Source organism: Lepisosteus oculatus, chromosome 1 (assembly GCF_040954835.1).
Source record: "Lepisosteus oculatus isolate fLepOcu1 chromosome 1, fLepOcu1.hap2, whole genome shotgun sequence".
Classification (NCBI taxonomy): Eukaryota; Metazoa; Chordata; class Actinopteri; order Semionotiformes; family Lepisosteidae; genus Lepisosteus; species Lepisosteus oculatus.
Genome location: NC_090696.1, coordinates 19,581,967 through 19,597,260, shown reverse-complemented (window position 1 = coordinate 19,597,260; position 15,294 = coordinate 19,581,967). Strand labels below are relative to the sequence as shown.

The 15,294-nt window shown below is 55.0% G+C and overlaps 1 protein-coding gene across 2 annotated transcripts in view; it reads left to right on the top strand.

Annotated features, from left to right (window-relative positions):
- Positions 1–15,294, top strand: part of csad (cysteine sulfinic acid decarboxylase) — a 20,565-nt gene extending 5,271 nt beyond the window's left edge. The window contains exons 1-14 of one of the 2 annotated variants that reach the window (XM_069186974.1): positions 430–607; positions 4,831–4,958; positions 5,451–5,577; positions 6,080–6,170; positions 7,098–7,320; positions 7,879–7,958; positions 8,087–8,141; positions 8,908–9,024; positions 9,409–9,473; positions 9,730–9,811; positions 10,521–10,720; positions 11,034–11,085; positions 11,856–11,945; positions 13,866–15,294. In XM_069186974.1, coding sequence (XP_069043075.1) covers positions 550–607; positions 4,831–4,958; positions 5,451–5,577; positions 6,080–6,170; positions 7,098–7,320; positions 7,879–7,958; positions 8,087–8,141; positions 8,908–9,024; positions 9,409–9,473; positions 9,730–9,811; positions 10,521–10,720; positions 11,034–11,085; positions 11,856–11,945; positions 13,866–14,039 — 1,542 coding nt within the window. In that variant the 5' untranslated portion in view covers positions 430–549 and the 3' untranslated portion in view covers positions 14,040–15,294. Of the gene's footprint in view, positions 1–429; positions 608–4,830; positions 4,959–5,450; positions 5,578–6,079; positions 6,171–7,097; positions 7,321–7,878; positions 7,959–8,086; positions 8,142–8,907; positions 9,025–9,408; positions 9,474–9,729; positions 9,812–10,520; positions 10,721–11,033; positions 11,086–11,855; positions 11,946–13,865 lie in introns of those variants that run through there. The other variant, XM_069186979.1, reaches the window with a different exon arrangement.

Genomic DNA, 15,294 nt, shown 5'->3' with positions numbered 1-15,294 from the left:
CTCAGCCCCCAGTGCCCCTCCGAGCGCTTGGCTCGCTACGGCATCCTGCCGCCGCCCTGCACTCCCGGTACTCGAGTTACAGATTTCAGAACTCATTCCGACGCAGGAGGAGAGCCGGGTGGGCGAAGCAGGCAGACGACCTGTTGCTGTTCTGCCGTGTTCTGATCGACAACATACCTGAAGATCAATCACACATTTTAAAGCCCCCCCCATGTAACAATATACACACTCCACGCTTGAAGGGGAAATAAATGCAGAAAGTCTTGCATCTTTGTAAATTGACCCCCAGGTTGGTCGGGCGCGTTATCGCGTTGTCTCTCCAGACAACCAAATCTTTCTCGAACTTGGAGAAGGCGTGAAAGAGGAGACCTCGCTCCTTGCAAATACCCCCCCCCCCCCCTCCACGCCCCCAGCCCCTCGCGTGCCCCGCGCTCGGCGCGGTGTCCCCGCGCTTTCATTGGCTGCCCGGCTCGAGGTGCTCGGCCGGCCTGCGGGCGCCCCGCGGCGACAGACCCGTCCTGCCCTGCAGTCGGCCCACACTGTCTCGAGATGAGCGCGGCCGCGAGGGCTCCCGGCGAGACTCCGGACCAGAACGGAGACAGCGAAGGTAAACCGCACGAGCACCTAGTGTGGAAACACAGCCCGCCAGTCAATAGGACCGAGCATTCGGTTAATGAGGGCTGCTGTACCGTACATGGTCATGTCATCTCATTGAATGGGGATGCAATTCTTTAACACTGCTTAGGCGCAATGTATCTTTTGTTTTTGCTGTTGTTTTGTATATTTGCTCTGTCATATATTCGGAGGAAAACGGGATTATATCGTTTCCACTCCTCCGTCTACATAAAACAGCGGAACATACTGTATATCTTTCTTCAAGCGTCGGGTTTTCGTGTCTCTCCGACTTGCTCAGCGGGCACTCTGGCTGCCGTTTGTAAAACGCAGCGTGAATTGGGTCTGGAAGCAGACACGGCTGTGTGTTGAACCCAGCAGTGTCCTTTAGTAGGAAGTGCCCGGGGTTCTTGCGCTGAAGCGCGGGGCAGAGTTACAGCTGCTTGACAGCGCGCAGCTGCTGGGGCACTGCTGCGCTCGAGAGCCGTTTCCCACGCGCAGGAGAAGGGGGAGGAACTTTTTGAGAGACTGAAAAAACAAGACTGGGATTTGGGGAATGGAAAATTCCAGACAAAAAACTGGAGATTTTATAACCTAGGAAAAAAAAAATTGCTCCGGCGTTGTCCGGTCCTTTTTCTTCCAGCCCGCTATCAAACAGCTTCTCTCTCTCCTCGACTCTTGCCCGTTTGCACTCTCTAAAAGGAGGTGTTTGTCTGTTATTTCTGTGGGTGCTTGTTCCCTGAATGGGGTGTGTAATTACAGCAGGGCCCTCGCTGTGCCAATCCCCTTTGAATTTCTGAACACACCTGGGCACCAACCCTAACCCGTGGACATCCGTGTTTATCTTCCGCAATGGACCACCTGAAGTAGGTCTGATAGGTGGGATATACATCTGGTATAGCGCCCGGTGCGGTTCAGAGCTCTGACGTCACAATTCCCCACGCTGTCCGAGTGCGCGCGTTGGGGATAGCGGGCACGCCGACACGCGCTCTTCTAGGCGCTTCAGCATCCTTGCTTCGGGAGGCAGTGTCTGCACGAGCTATACAGTTTGATTTTTAGAAACAAAAAAAGTGGCCTGTGAAGTTCCCCCGACCTGGAGAACGATATCTCGCTCCTCTGTATACTTGAATATGGCTTGAACTTGAACTTGATTTGATTGATCAGTCGGTGCTGACATCACGCAACGAAGAAGGCGGTGGTGGGACAGCGGGGTACAGAACTGCACACCGTGAGCTGCCACAAAACGGGAAGGAGATTTAGCTGTGCAGGGACGCAGTGACAAAGTGTAGCCGCTACGCTGGGGGTACTGTAGGGTGAAATCAGCCGAATCTGCCCCCCCAAGCCGGCGGAGGGGCTCAATCAACCCTTATTACTTTGAAACGGGACACTGTGGGGCGCTCCGGGCTGCTCGGTGAGTTACTATACTCGGCGACGGCTCGGACTGCTGGGGCTCCGACCGAGCAGGGGCAGAGGGGGGCTTCATGGAAAACGCGAGCAGGACGGGTCCGTCGGAGCAGGACCGACGTCGGAAGAAGTTCTTCTGACGCGCAGCCCTGGGTCCGGCGCCAGCACGGCTGCTGCCCTTGAGTTGTGGCGTGTCGACTTTTAGGCCGTCAGTTTCTACGGGTCCCTCAAGAGCCGCGATAGGAAACGTCTTGGAATGTAGGCTACATTCGGCTTTCCCTGCACGTCAACACAGATGAATTATGATAGCGAATTAGACATTCATTTTAGGAACTCGCAGCCCCGATTCAGCACATCTGGTAATTATTATTATGTTTCTAATGTAATCGTGATACAGATGAACGGTACTGCTGAGAACACTAACATTCGTGCAATTATCACTACACCGAGGGTCACAGTGACGGTGACAGCCCGTCACGGACAAGTGGGCTCAAGGCCCTTAAGGAGGTGTAAAAATGCGAGGGGGGGGGGCGTGTGGGAAGAACCCGTTGACCTCTCCGCGGAATGGGGCGGTGACGGCAGCCCAGAAACAGCGCACCGGGCCCGGCCCCGCCCCTCTCTTGCCCTCTCGTGCTGCGGTCGACTGTCACAAAACACCAGTCCGCCGGCCGTGCACGAGCCCCCGTCGTGCCCACGAGCGGAGGGCGAGCTCGCCGAACGCGAACGCTCCCCGACAGCGAGACGCACGCGCTCTCCATTCCTTTAAGGAGCGGGTTGCCCTGGCAGCGGCCGCAGGGGCGCAGACGGGACGGGGGGGGGGGCGGTGACGTCAGACAGTCCGGGCTGTAAGCGGCGTTCCTTACCGATGTAGCCGAGGGCGTGTTTCGGGAGATCAGGTGCGCTCACGGGCTCGGGGTAGCGAGAGCAATAGTCCACCGTGGGCTCCTTCACACCGGTCCCGTTATAAAAAAAGGACTAATGCACGGAGGCAAAGATCTTCCTCGTGCCCTGGAGGGTGGGCGTGACTGCTCGGCTCCGATATGACATACAGTAGGCGGCACAGGCTGCACATACAGCCACAGCCACGGCCCCACTGCCGCCCCCTCGCGACAAGGAGCCCGTGACGGTCCCTGTGCTGTCTCTGTGTCCTGGGCGGACGAGACGACAGGTCTCTTCACCGCACATCGAAACCCCTCCGCGTTTCGTGGCTGATAGAAGCGTTTGAGGGTCTGGGGGTCCCGGTACCCTGTTTATAACGGTGCCCCTCGGACTGCCAGCGCCCCCGAAGGCCACGCCCGCTCCGTAGCGCAGGGGTGCGGGCCGGAGGCAGGGCTCTGGGCAGGCGTCCCCAGTGCTGGGCCTGGTGACCCACACATGTTGCAGCTCGAACCCTTTGTATTTTGGAAGTGAAATAAGATCCCAAGCTTGTGAGTAGAAACAAAGGGCAAATGTTCCAGCGAAGCAGCTCCTCAGATGAAGCGAGGCTCAGTGATCTCCTGAGAGCCAGCAGGTGTGTGGGGCGCCAGGGCCAGGGCTGGGCACCACAGGCTCAGGGCTCAGTGAGGCTTCTGGGGCGCTGTCTAAAAGCAGCAGCAGGTATCCGTGACCTTTTATGGCCAGCAGCCATATCGCCCTGCAACTCACAACTGGCAGCCCACTGACGCTCAGCAGGTGTGAGCCTGGGCAGTACCTGGATGGGAGACCTCCTGGGAAAAACTAAGGCTGCTGCTGGAAGAGGCGTTAGTGGGGCCAGCAGGGGGCGCTAACCCTGCAGTCTGTGTGGGTCCTAATGCCCCAGTATAGTGACGGGGACACTATACTGTAAACAGGCGCCGTCCTTCGGATGAGACGTAAAACCGAGGTCCTGACTCTCTGTGGTCTCTGTGGTGTAACCCCGGCGTCCTGGCCAAATTTCCCATCGGCCTTTATCAATCATGGCCTCCTAATAATCCCCCTCTATGAATTGGCTTCATCACTCTGCTCTCCTCCCCACTGAGAGCTGGTGTGTGGGGAGCGTTCTGGCGCACTATGGCTGCTGTCGCATCATCCAGGTGGGGCTGCACACTGGTGGTGGTGGAGGGGATCCCCATTACCTGTAAAGCGCTTTGAGTGGAGTGTCCAGAAAAGGGCTATATAAGTGTAAGCTATTATTATTATTATTATTATTATTATTATTATTATTATTATTTACCCTCTCAGGCGAACTCTGACATTAGAATTGTTTTACAAACCGAACCCTCCTTGACTCAAAGCTGACAGTGTGGGCTAACACTGCCATGGAGGTCAGCTGCACCGAAGGCAGACACGGACAGTAACTTAATTCCCTCGCCGGGCCCAGAGGGGCATTTTCCCAGGAGCGCTGGTGCACGACCTAGGACAATAATGCAAGTATGCAAAGGTCCCAAAATTGGAATAAAAAAAAATGCAGAAGTTGGGGGGGGGGGGAGGGTTAATTCAGCCATGGTCAGCAAAATCCACTGTGGACCAAGGAAGGTCCGAGAAACATGACCGGTTGGGGCAGGATTTGCTCGAACATTCCCTCTCACAAACGGTCATCTTGGCTGAATCTGTGACCCATTAACACTTACTTGCCCCTCTCCTGTCCCCCATGTCTCTGTCAGCTGCCCCTGCCCCGTTTCCTACCCAGTAGTAAAGGACTGTACCCCTGTGACGCAGGGAGAGAGCCCCTCACTCCCCTCTCCCCCGAGGTCAGGACAGACGGCCCCTCCCTGATCCGTGAGGCATGTGGGACAGTGCTTAGGGGCAACAGCTGTGACTTCTTACGCCCTCTTCTCCCATCTCCCTCTGTCTCAGGGGTGAAGGGGGGGCCACACCTGAACGGGCCACTGACTGACCATGACGAGGGGCTGCAGTTCCTCACCGATGCCTTTGAGATTATCCTGGAAGAGGCCCTGCGCAAGGGGACGGACAGGCAGGAGAAGGTCAGGCTGATCCGTCCGTCTTCGCTGTACCACAGGTCGCTGGCCGTGTGACGCCACATTACCGCGAGTCAGCGGGTCGCTGTCGGTGTAACGCCACATTACCGCGAGACAGCGGGTCGCTGTCGGTGTAACGCCACATTACCGCGAGTCAGCGGGTCGCTGTCGGTGTGACGCCACATTACCGCGAGTCAGCGGGTCACTGTCGGTGTGACGCCACATTACCGCGAGTCAGCGGGTCACTGTCGGTGTGACGCCACATTACCGCGAGTCAGCGGGTCGCTGTCGGTGTGACGCCACATTACCGCGAGTCAGCGGGTCGCTGTCGGTGTGACGCCACATTACCGCGAGTCAGCGGGTCGCTGTCGGTGTGACGCCACATTACCGCGAGTCAGCGGGTCGCTGTCGGTGTAACGCCACATTACCGCGAGCCAGCGGGTCGCTGCGTCGGACTGCTGTGCAGGATGTCAAGTGCAATACTGCTGCCCCCTACAGGTGTGCGAGTGGCGCGACCCCGAGGAGCTGAGGGCGCTGCTGGACCTGGATCTGCAGGAGGTGGGGGAGTCCCATGGCCGGCTGCTGCAGCGGGTTCGAGATGTGGCCAAGTACAGCGTCAAGACCCGTAAGAGCGCTGGGACACCCCGCAGTCCAATGCCACCTGCAAGATAGCACCTCGTGTCCTCTTTTACCCCAGTAGAGCACAGAGACACAGCAGCACTCTACAGCCCTGGGTACCTCCCCTCTCGACCATACCCAGGCGCCTCAGCCAGTACCAAGCTTCGCCCCCCTGTTGCCCACAGACACCCCTGCCAGCACCTCTACAAACTACTTACACCTCATTAAGTGTCTCTCTAAACAACAGGAAAGACCTCCCACAACAGCAGCCCACAGAGCCCTTTGTAAACCTGTCCCCTCGGCTGTCCCTGCCAGCGCTGATTTTAAGCAGCAGTCTCTGCTCTGCGCTCTGCTGCTACACGTGGAGGATAGTGGCAGACTGAACCACCAAGCCTTTCGCTGAATAACAGGCCTGGCCCTGCAGAGGCAACACCGTTCTGTGTGACTGGAGGCTGTGGTTGATGCAGGAGCTGTCTCAGTTGTTGCTGATTTGCGTTTCTCCTCTGCAGATCACCCCCTGTTCTTCAACCAGCTGTTTGCTGGAGTGGACTATCACTCCCTGGCCGGACGCTTCCTCACGGAGACCCTCAACACCAGCCAGTAAATGTTGGAGCTTTTCTTACCAACCGAACAGACACATTTCACCTTGAGAGCATGAGAGTTTGTCTAGTGGGGGTGGGGGGGATGTTGAAGCCGGGCTGGAGCAAGTCGAGGGAAGATGCATTCCATTGCTGGAAAAATGTTTTGGCCAACCAGAACCAACTGCTGGTGAATTGCACCCCCTACTGGCTGGCTCGGCCTGTAGAAGCATTCACTCTAGGTGAGAGAGAGGGAGAGAGTCTTCATTATCCCCAAGGGGCCATTTATTTTATTTTACAGCAGCGGGCAATATAAAAGAAAACTCACAAACTAAATGCATATGTACGCACACAAGAACCATTTGCTGAGCAAGGTTATAGCCACAGGTCTAAACGAGAAACGAAGGTTGAGCTCCGTTTGTCCAGGTCCTGGGCTCCTGCCACCAGCCAGCTCAGTCACCTGTGATGAGGATTACCCACGTGGCAGAGCACCACCTGGGGCAAGGTTAGAAATAGCTCTCGGGGAGACGATGTTTCCTGTTTTTCTTGTAATGATGACATCATTGCAATGTCCATCACCCTCCTCTAAGCTAGTGGGGGCTGCAGAGCTCAAAGCGCATCTCGGCTCTTCCTGATGTGATGGATGCAATGGGTAGGTGGTCCGGGGGGGGAGGAGGGGGTGTGGCGCGTCTGTTCTTCCTTGTTTTCCATGTCCAGCGTGGGAGTCGCTGCTGCGAGCCGAGAAGTAAAGAAACAGTTGGCAATTCCCAATTAGCAGGGGAGGAGGGGGAGCGGAGGGCATAAACTGAAAGATTGCTGGATGCAGGCTGGGATACCAGTCATTACAACAAGCTGGACTTGCCTCATGGGGCCTCCTCAGAGCGCACCCCTAATGAGCTGGAAAAGGGCCTGTGGGTCTTTCTGAGCCCGCTCCTGTCTGCCCACCCAGGTACACGTACGAGGTGGCCCCGGTCTTCGTGCTGATGGAGGAGGTGGTTCTGTCCGAGCTGCGCTCTCTGGTCGGCTGGGCGGCGGGAGATGGGATCTTCTGCCCCGGCGGCTCTGTGTCCAACATGTATGCCATGAACCTGGCGCGGTACCGGGCCTTCCCAGAGGTCAAACTGCGGGGCCTGTGGGCCGTGCCGCGCCTCGCCGTCTTCGCGTCCCAGGAGGTGAGAGCAGCGAGGGGCACCCGGGGCGCGCCGCTTCCCCGAAACACCACAGGGGGTTCACTGGCAGCACAGCCTGGGGTGGGAGGCTCAGGCTTCTATAATCAGCCCACCTCACTTGTCTCGGATCAGTAGGATTTATTGACAAAGCAAGGCCGGAATGTGGCTTGACCGTCACAGAACCCTGCCGGAATTCTGCACTGATTGAATTTCCCAAACGTTTCAATGAAACCTTAGAGAGGATTAAGGAAAATACTGTAGGGGAGGTTTCTCTCCGCTGGACACAGGCCCATGCATCCTGACGCTAGGGAGGTGGGCAAGATCTCAGCCAATCGGAATGTAGATCTGGCTGCCTAGCCAGTCCGAGAGTAGGGCTCCGTCCCACACAGACTCTGTAGGCTACGTGACTGAAGGGGGGCTTTTTAAGACCTAGAATAGGTCTTAGAATAATACATCTATGTGGCTTGTAGGGGGGATGGGCATCGTTACCTTGAGAGACGAAAGACATCAGGGCGTGTTGCGAAGTGTCGGGAATAAGACTGTGTGTTTGTCTTTTCCTAGTGCCACTACTCTGTCAGGAAGTCGGCCAGTTTCCAGGGCATCGGGATAGAGAATGTGCACCCTGTCCGGGTGGACCCCAGGTATAGCCGGCCGGGTGGATACCTTGGTGACCGCACTCCGTGCTACGTGTCCACAGGATGTGTTCGTCGTGGTTAAATGGCATCAAGGCCTCTTGCTGTCCCCTCTTCCTCTTCTCCTTATCTTGCAGGGGCGGCATGATTCCGGAAGACCTGGAGGAGAAGATTGAGCTGGCTAAATCCCAGGCAGGTCTCCTCCATCATCCATCGCTGGGATTCTAGGGAATTTGGACTTCAAGCGAAATCCAGGGGAAAGGAAACTGGGTTCAGCTGCTTTTGTGCTTGGGAGGAGGTTAAAATCTGTTCTCTTCCAGCAGCAAAGCCCACTTTCAGAAACCTGCGCATTTCTAGATCAGGAAATTGGTGTTAGAGGCGCAGATTCTAGAGTCTGAGAGGGAATCTTCTACTGGCTTTCCTCTCAGGGCTGTATGTGTGTGAGCACATGCCTGTGAGTGTGTGAGTGTGCGAGAAGCATGTGCCTGTGGGTGTGTGAGCTGTGTGTGAGTGTGCGAGCAGCGTGTGCCTGCGAGTGTGCGAGTCTATGGCCAGTGTGTGCCCGTGAGTGTGCGGGCAGTGTGTGCCCGTGAGTGTGCGGGCAGTGTGTGCGTGTGAGTGTGCAAGTGTACAGACAGCGTGTGCCTGTGATATGTGAGTGTGCGAGAAGCGTGTGAGTGTGTGAGCTGTGTGTGCCTGTGGGTGTGTGAGTGTGCGAGAAGCGTGTGCCTGTGAGTGTGCGAGAAGCGTGTGCCTGTGGGTGTGTGAGTGTGCGAGAAGCGTGTGCCTGTGGGTGTGTGAGTGTGCGAGAAGCGTGTGCCTGTGGGTGTGTGAGTGTGCCAGTGTGTGCCTGTCCTTGGTGCAGTCCTGTCGTGAGAGTGTATGGACCAACAGGCAGTGTGTACAGGTGTGAGAGGAGCTGCACCTGGACTCCCGACTCCCTCTCCTCGCCCCACAGGGTGCTGTGCCTTTCCTGGTGAGTGCTACCTCTGGTACCACCATCCTGGGGGCGTTCGACCCCCTGGACCGGATCGCAGATGTGTGTGAGAAGCACGGGCTCTGGCTACACGTGGACGTGAGTACATTCGGACGGATGAGAGATCGTCCCAGGAAAAGTGAAGCCCAACTGACTCGAATGGCGGAGAGTGACTTATTGATCCCTTCTAGGTGTTTTTTGAGGGAATCAAACTACCCAATTGGGCAGCTTGTTCTAGATCCCTGCAACCCTGAAACTGGACCACAGAGTGACCACAGATGGACACCATGTGCATCTCAGTGTCAGATCCTGTGCCAGTCAGGATCTCCCCCAAATTCCTATCTCGCATACATCATCCAGTGTGGGATGCAGAAATGCTCTTTAGCTGCAAACGAGTCCCGTTGTGAGACACCTTGTGTATTCGCAGACTGAGGGATGACTGATGAAGGGAATGAGTCTGTTCTTCTCTGTCTGTACTCTCAGGCTGCCTGGGGCGGAAGTGTGCTGTTTTCCAAGAAACACAGGCATCTGATGAAGGGGATTGAGAGGTGAGTGATCCCTAATCTAGCATCTCCAGTCAAATCCTGAACCCTGTGCCTGCTCCAGGTTGCCATGTGCTTCTCCTGAGTCCCACATGAGGTGGAAGAGCTCAGAAGAAAGATTAAAGCAATTGAAAGCCAGCAGACACTGAGGTCATAGGTCTCGTCCTCTGCAGACACATTCAGCCCTGAGCTGTCTGCTTCTAGCTACCTCACCTGGGGTCCAGGGTCATGACCTTTAACCCCCAGTACTGTGTGTGCACAGGGCAGACTCAGTGGCTTGGAACCCCCACAAGATGCTGATGGCAGGGCTGCAGTGCTCCGCATTCCTGCTCAAGGACACTACTGTAAGTCTCCGTCAAAGGATGTCTGCATTATGGAGCGCGTGTCTCACCCCCTCCATTGTGAATTCACACTGCTCCCACCTGGGAGACGCCTCTGTGTCTGCAGGTGTAAAAGTAACAGGCTCAGGAAGTCTTTCATTCCCACTGCAATAATCACTCTCAAACAATGTAAAGTAACTCTCTCATCTCCTGTCACAGCATCGTACTGTCTTCTCTGTTGGGAATGTTTGTCTTCCTTGTTGTGTCGTTGTGTTGGACTGTACCGTAAAAAATATCTTCCCCAGATTATTAGAAAGAGGGGTGTCCTGGCCAAATTTTCCCCTAGTCTTTACCAATCGTGGCCTCCTAATAATCCCCATCTATGAATTGGCTTCATTACTCTGCTCTCCTCCCCACTGAGAGCTGGTGTGTGGTGAGTGTACTGGTGCACTATGGCTGCAGTTGCATCATCCAGGTGGGGCTGCACATTGGTGGTGGTAGTGGGATTCCCCATTACCTGTAAAGCGCTTTGAGTGTAGTGTCCAGAAAAGCGCTATATCAGTGTAAGCAGTTATGATTACTGAAACTTGAATTGAATTGAACCTCTTTTTCTGTTATGTTGTTACGACTAGCCATGTGTGTTTATCTTGTCCGCTCTGTGGCGGAACACCGTCGGAAACATTTTTGCAGGCTTTCGCGTAGTGAACTGTCGGTCTCCTCCGCCCCTCTGCAGAACCTGCTGAAGCGCTGCCACTGCGCCAACGCCACCTACCTGTTCCAGCAGGACAAGTTCTACGACCTGAGCTACGACACGGGGGACAAGTCTGTGCAGTGCGGCCGCAAGGTGGACTGCCTGAAGCTGTGGCTCATGTGGAAGGCCGTGGGGACGCGGGGGCTGGAGGAGCGCGTGGACAAGGCCTTCGCTTACACCAGGTGGCGCTGCTGAGCCGGCTGCTGCCACCACCCCCCCCCAGCTGCAGCTGCTGCTGCTTCTTTTCCGCCTGTTTCTCCCCTTCCGTCTCTCCCTCTGTCTCTTCCTGCCCCAGTCTTTTTCACTGCCCCCTCTTGTACTGCTATGTGTGGACACTGGGGTGTCAGTGTGAGAGCTTGCAGTCACTCGCCCACGTTGGGATTTTTCCCTTGTGCGTAGCACTCTCAGTTCCTCGGCGCTCCAGGTGGGGGCGCTGTTCTCCAGCGTATCTCTCATGATGGCCTGGAACTGATTCTTTTCTTCCTCTCTCTCCAGGTTCCTTGTGGAGGAGATGAAGAAACGTGAGGGCTTCCAGCTGGTGGTGGAGGTGAGGGGTTCGTTCAAGGGTGTGTAGGGTAATTGGCTCCAATCTGTGGGGACTTTTTCATCATCATCATCATCACCATCATTAGCTTGCTTAGCAGCTGGTTTATTCAGAGCCACTTGCAATGTGTATGAAATATGTAGAAGTCACAGATGAGTGGGGCTATTCCTCCCATCTATCCGGTTCGGTAGCTTAGCTAATTGAGCTGCGGCTCTCGTCCAGCTGTTTCTCGATACAATCCAGGGTACTGGCTTCGGCAACGTGACTGGAGGCCTGTTCCAGAGTCCCACCACCCTTTGTGTAACTTGTGCCTCCTGTTCTGGTTGGCGGAGCTTTTCCAGCTGTTCCTTGTAAGAAACCAGGGTATTGGCTTCAACAGAGTGGCTGGGCAGCTTGTTCCACACTCCCACCACGGCTGGTGTAAAGAAGGGGAAATGCAGTTTCCACTTGTGTCCTCTAGGCTGTGCTGACTCTGAAGAGGTCTGCTGGATTGACTTTGTCGATAAAATATTAAATAATTGAATTGGGTCCTAGGACTGTCCGGTCCTGGTTTTCTAGGGTTTGGAGCCCAGCAGTGTTCTTTAGCTCTTGAAACCAGCAGCACCTTAAGAAGTGGGAATTTGTTTCCTTAACTGAGAGAACCATCGGGCGAACTGGACAGCTGAGCTGGAAAGCCCCACTGCGGGCTGTCCGTTCCTGCACCCTGAGTGTCATGGCGGGGGATCGGTGTGTAACCCGGCTCTCTCTCTCTCTCTCTCTGCCCCACGGTGCAGCCGGAGTTTGTGAACGTGTGCTTCTGGTACGCGCCCCCCAGTCTGAGAGGCCAGGAGGGCAGCGAGGACTACAGGGACCGGCTGGCCAAGGTGGGCGAGAGCAGACGACTGTCGTCGAAGAGCCTCCGTCCGCACCCCGAGAGATCTGCTCCTCCCTCCCCGTCTCTCCCACAGCTGTCTGTCACCTGATGCTGGTTCTGGAATAGTTCCCATGCCTGTCCCTCTCCCCAGTGGCTGCCCCACCCCCCCGACACCAGTGTGCTCTCCTTTTTAGGGGGTGCAGGGAATCGGGTTTATTAATAATGCTGCTATAGATAGACCCTGCTGCCCATGGAGAGGTCAGGACTTGATGCCACCTTGATGCCAGGTGCTGAGGTCTTGGGGGAGTGATCGCAGACACCCCCGGGGTGCTGCTGACATCGCCCCCTGCTGTCTCGGGGACACACAGCCGTCGGCTCGAACTCTAGAGTGGACATTCCTTGTAAACACGCGCCGCGGCTCTTTTGAGTTTTCCCCAGGATTTGCCTGCCTTTTACGCTCATTTTCTTTGCCAGTGTATTCTGTGCCACTCCACCTTTCTCTCTCTCTCTCCTCCTCTCTCTGGGCTCACCTTTCTCTCCCTCCCTCCTCCTTTCTCTGGGGTCACCTTTCTCTCCCTCCCTCCTCCTCTCTCTGGGCTCACCCCTCTCCTCTCCCTCCTCCTCTCTCTGGGCTCACCCCTCTCCTCTCCCTCCTCCTCTCTCTGGGCTCACCCCCCTCCTCTCCCCACCTCCTCTCTCTGGGCTCACCCCTCTCCTCTCCCTCCTCCTATCTCTGGGCTCACCTTACAATTCAATTCAATTCAATTCAATTCAAGGTGCTTTATTAGCATGACTGATGGGTACAATCAGTGTTTGCCGAAGCAAATAAAATAAAATTAACATGAAACGAAACAAAACAAAAATCACATACTGGGCTGCCAGTTCAACTGAGTTCCCTCCTCCCTCTCCCAGTAGGATTGGGACCCGTTGTGATTCTTGCAGGTGTGGGAACTCTGGGATTAGACTTCTGAATTTAGGGAAGAATGTTTCTCTAATCCCAGAGTATCTGTCACAGTGCAGTAGGAAGTGCACCTCTGCTAATTTCTCCCCGCTGGCAGTGGTACCACAGCCTGTCCCCTCTGGACAGCCAGGTCTGCCTGTGTCGCCCAGTTTCTATGGCCAGGCTGTGGTCACTGAGCCTGTACTTCATCAGGGTCTGTTTCTTTTTGCTGTTTCTTATCTTGGTCAAATATTCGGCTAGTGTGTATTGTCCGTTTAGGGTTCTGTAGCATCCCAGTTTATGTTGTGTTTGTGTGTGTGTGTCCCAGTGTGTGAGATATTGCTGTTTAATCTGTGCTGTGATGTGGTTGAGTTGTGGTGCTCTAGGAGTGCTGTCCTGAGGCTGGCTGGTGTCGGTGTGGCTCAGGTCAGTGAGCCTCAGGACCAACTGGCTCAGAGGGCTCTTTGTTGGGCTCAGCTCTTAGCTAAGTAGTTCCTTGTGGTGCTTAAAGCAGTGCCTTTTGGTCACTGTTTTTTAAGTGTAGCCAACACTTTAATACTCTCTTCTGTATGTTTATTAATAATGGGCATTGGCTTAATTCAGCCCTGCACACATTGTTAGGTGTTTTCTCTGCACATGGATGATGTTTCTACAGATCTCCATGTGCAAAGTTTCTGTGGGGTGTTTGACCCGTTTAGTGCAATCCTGGTCTGTGAGGGGACCCCACACTTCACTGCCATATAGAGCAATGGGTTGGATTACACATTCAAATATTTGCAGCCAGATTTTTATGGGGGGTGGGGGGGCAGATGTTGTAGAGCCTCCTTGTAATGATGTAGACAGCCTCAGTGCCTTCACTGCCAGGTCAAAACTCCCAGATGAGCTGATCGGCAGGCCAAGGTATGTGTAGCTGGTTGTGTGCTCCAGTGTGAAGTGGTACCTGTTTCCCCGAGATCTGGCTTCTGAGGTAACTCTCTCTCTCTCTCTCAGGTGGCCCCCACCATTAAGGAGCGCATGGTCCGCAAGGGCAGCATGATGGTGGGTTACCAGCCCCAGCACGACCGCGTCAACTTCTTCCGCGCAGTGGTGCTGTCCCCCCAGCTCACCCGCGACGACCTCCTGTTCTTCCTGGATGAGATCGAGAGGCTGGGCAGTGACCTCTAACCCTCAACACCCCCCTGCCTCCTCTGTGTGTCTCCTCCCCTCTCCCTGTCCTTCTGTCTCCTGTCCCACCTCCACTGAGCTCTGCCCCCCTCCATCTTCCGCCGTGTCCCTGTCCCTCTCTCCCATTGGGAGACTCTCAATTCAGTTCAATTCCAGGTGCTTTATTGGCATGACCAATGAGGACAATCGGTGTTGCCAAAGCAAATTAAATACAATTAACATAAAACAAAAAATCTACAGACGTTTACAATAAAGACACAATCATAAGATATTTACATATAGATAAATGGAGTATTATTGGGAGACAGGCTCACTGTTCCTCAGGCTGTGACAGGAGATCACATACTGGGCTGCCAGTTCAACTGAGTTCCCTCCTCCCAGTAGGATTGGGAGTTGTTGTGATTCTGGCAGGTGTGGGAATTCTGGGATTAGATTTGTAAATTTGGGGAAGAATGATTCCCTAATCCCAGAATATTTGTCGCAGTGCAGTAGGAAGTGCACCTCTGTCTCTATCTCACCTTCTATCTCTGCAGTTCTCTGTCTCTCTCCTCCTCTTTTTTCATGTCTCTCCTCTCTCTCCTTCTCCTCTGAGCGTCGTTTCCTCTCTCCTCCTCTTTCTGTATGCCTCTCCCTCTCTCTCCCCCTCTCTCTGTACGTCTCTCCCTCTCTCTCTCCTCACTTTGCTTGTCTCTCCTCTCTCCTCCCCTCTCTGCACTTCTCTCCCTCTCTTCTGCTCTCGCTGCCTGTCTCTCCTTCTCTCTCCTCCTTTCCATTCACTTCTCTGTCTCTCTCCCTGTCAGTGTTGCTGCCCCCCTCTGCCCCTCACACCTCACAGTTCTCCTCTCTCCTCCCCCCCCGCCCCTCTGCGTTCTTCGGCCCTTTCGCTGCGGAGACCGGGAGACTGCCCCGCGGACCGCCTGGCGCTGTCTCTGAGTCCGTGAGACCCCCTGGGAGGGATGGTACGTGAACTGGTACCAGCCCATGGGCTGTGAGAGATCCAGCGCAGGTCTCTCTGGTGACATGGCAGCTTGTTAAATTCCCCCCAAAAGAACCCTGGAAAAGGAACGAGGGAATCCATCAGCGGGGAAGAGAGGTCAAGGCCTGCAGCCTCTGCCCACATTCTGGAATACAAGAGCACATGCACAGGATGTAGGGCTGTTGTGAGAGTTTGTGTGTTTGTGTTGCCATGTCTGGCGTTGCTGGAATGTGTCAGAAACTGGAATGTTTAATTAAAAAAACACTCTCGAGTGCAATA